The following is a 2,817-nucleotide window of genomic DNA, read 5'->3' on the forward strand; positions in this document are numbered from 1 at the left end:
TTATAGGTATGCATGCCTGCTCCTAATTTATTTAAATTTATATATTGCTATTTATTTTATTTATGACTTGTTATATACTATTGCTCATTTATGCAAATGCCGGCCTTCAGAGCATTGCTTACTTATACGTATAAACAAACAATCTGTTTAAAAGATCCAAAATATCACTGGAACTATTGGCTAGGAAAAGCTAGCCTAAACATTTTCAGAGAGTGCCTACAACAAGCCAACTTTGGAGTTGACTTCGTTAGAAATGACATCATTGTTCAGAAGTGGTGTCATTATGATGAAGGTAATGGCCTTAATCATAAGGACTGTGTAGCCCTCTGAATGTGCCCTTAGTAAAGAGCTATTGCTCATAGCCTGGAATTGGTTTTCACGTGGCTATAGGTCCTGAGTGAATGGATAAAATAAGTTAACATTATTCCATTGAATTGGGAATCCTATTATGTCAAGAGCCACATTTCTGGGAAGGTCATTTGCTGAAGGTTCTGTGTGAGTCATCATGGATAGAGCTAAGTCAATGATAGCATAGCCAGAATCTACAGCAGCAAGGTTACCCTTACCCCTTCAGAAATTTTTTGCCTCCCTGTCTTTGTCTCTCTTTTTTTGAGACAGTCTCTTCCCCTCACCACCACCCTAAAAATTCTTTGTCATGTAGGCAGCCAAAGAGAGAGACAGATTGCTCAAATCAGAGAACTGAACAGATTGCTTGGAGAGAGTTTTGAAATTAGGTTGATGGCTGCATGTTACCCAATACTTGCCTTACATCTTTACATTTGAACAATGATTCCTTTCCAATTACAAGGAAAATCAATCTGCTAGGGAGTAGTTTGTGTTCTGAACTCAGTTTGAGATCATGTCTAGCCTGTTTCTGAAATGTTACATAAGAATGGACAAGCAGTGTTTCCTTCTGTATCTCTCTTTACATTCTAAATAGAGAAGTGGTATTGCGCAAAGGTACAATGGCTTTATTAAGATTTGTTAAGGCCTTTGACTTTGTATGTTGCAAGATTTCGTAGGAAGATCGGACGTGCAAATCTGCGTATGAAAATAAAACCAAAGAAACTGTAAGAGCAAAAGAGAAGACCAGACATGCACAAAGATAAAGTAACATAAGCCTTTATTGTTGTGAACTGGAGAAGTGTCATGTCTCCTCTCTTATTGAGTCATATACAACATGTTACATACATAATGTACATGTGTGAATTTACATGAGCCAAAGTTTGGTTTACAAGGGAAAATTCATAAGTGGAAAAATGCTGGTTTCTTGAGCTTCAAATAAAGATGACATCCATTTGATTATATTTTCTATATCCCAGAAAACTTTCCTGTATTCTGTGGTTTGGTGTTGATGGCACAGGGGAAAAAGCAACAGTCTCTTTGGTTTTAACAAATGTGCGATAAAAATATTTCCTCTTCTCTCTGGCAGGTTTTCCCGTTCAGATGAGCTGTCTCGCCACAAGCGCTCCCATTCTGGACTCAAGCCTTACCAGTGCCAAATATGTGAGAAGAAATTTGCCCGCAGTGACCACTTATCTAAACATATGAAGATCCACAAAGGGTGATTCAGTTCAGGAAGTCAGTCAGCAGGTTGTTTTCGTAATAGTTAACTAACTCTCTGTTTCCTTGCCAAGAGAAGATTTCCCATCAACTCAAAGGACAGCTGAATAGAAAATACATTTTTTCTTTAGGAGAGAAGTAATCAGAAAATGACTTGTTTAAGTCTGGGGGAACTGTTTGAATGTGCCTTACAATTAGGGTTTGCCTCCAAATCAAGATGTTTGGTACTTGTTAATAATTGTACATTATATCTGAGAGAAAAATGTGACCATTCAGGATGTGGAGAAGAACAGCATGAGATCCTGTTTCATTCTGAATTTTGTAAATACTGTACTGTAAATATCATTCAGGAATTCTGTATCTTCTATTAAGCTGCACACAAGGGACTGTATTCAAATGCAAGTTACCTTTTTCATCATCTCTCAGCCTTTTCCTATTTGATCAGCCTGGCACTTTTTCTAAAACCAAAAGAGTGGGAGAAAATTATTTCAGGTTGAAATGCAAGCAAGTGAACATAAACTATAATAAATCCAGCAAACAAATTATTTACATGAACTCCAAATTCCTCTTTTAAAACATAAGACTTCCTAAATTTATATTGTGCTGCTTCAAAGTGAGTTTCACTGCTTTCTCTGTAATATGCTTTCTTTTTTGGGGGGGTGGGGGAAAATGAATTGTATTTTAGATTACTGTGAATGATTATATTGTCTCTTAAGAGCCACATTTAAAATGCATATTCAATGGAATGCAGATTGCCAGAGCTCAGAATGGTACCCAAGATGAATTTGTACACTTCTTGCTATTTGTCAAAGTGCTGCATTATTAGAGAGTGTCTGCTGCCTTTCTGATGAAGTGAGCCAGAATGAGTCTTCAGTCCATTTTAATTAAAACAATAAAGGGCCTGATACATTACAATTGATAAAATACTAATCAATGTATTATGACATCTGCTATATACTACTGTATAGAAAATCCATGCATTGGTTTTGCTATCTCAGTACAGCCCATGGCAATGCCTTTGGCTGATCTTAAACAACCTAAGCATGTCAGATCTGGTTGATACATGGATGGGACCAGGAAACTCCAAGGCTATAGATAGACTATGAGGTTAAAAAACATCTGAAAGAATAGCAGTATGCAATAACATGCTACATCTATGATATTTTCAAAAAAACTACATGAACGTAGCTGTCAAAAATCCAGCCCAAGTGAGGGAGTTTTCATTTTTAATATGGCTACTTTACTAAGTATTTA

At 36.6% G+C, this 2,817-nt stretch overlaps 1 protein-coding gene across 1 annotated transcript in view; it reads left to right on the forward strand.

The window, feature by feature from the left end:
- Positions 1 to 2,108, forward strand: part of LOC107289099 (Krueppel-like factor 15) — a 16,617-nt gene extending 14,509 nt beyond the window's left edge. Inside the window, exon 3 of the mRNA XM_015817790.1 lies at positions 1,433 to 2,108. Coding sequence (XP_015673276.1) covers positions 1,433 to 1,568 — 136 coding nt within the window. The 3' untranslated portion in view covers positions 1,569 to 2,108. The remainder of the gene's footprint in view (positions 1 to 1,432) is intronic.
- Positions 2,109 to 2,817: the final 709 nt, after the last annotated feature.

The sequence above is a fragment of the Protobothrops mucrosquamatus genome, unplaced genomic scaffold, assembly GCF_001527695.2.
Source record: "Protobothrops mucrosquamatus isolate PMUCROS unplaced genomic scaffold, P.Mucros_1.0 scaffold638, whole genome shotgun sequence".
Lineage (NCBI taxonomy): Eukaryota > Metazoa > Chordata > Lepidosauria > Squamata > Viperidae > Protobothrops > Protobothrops mucrosquamatus.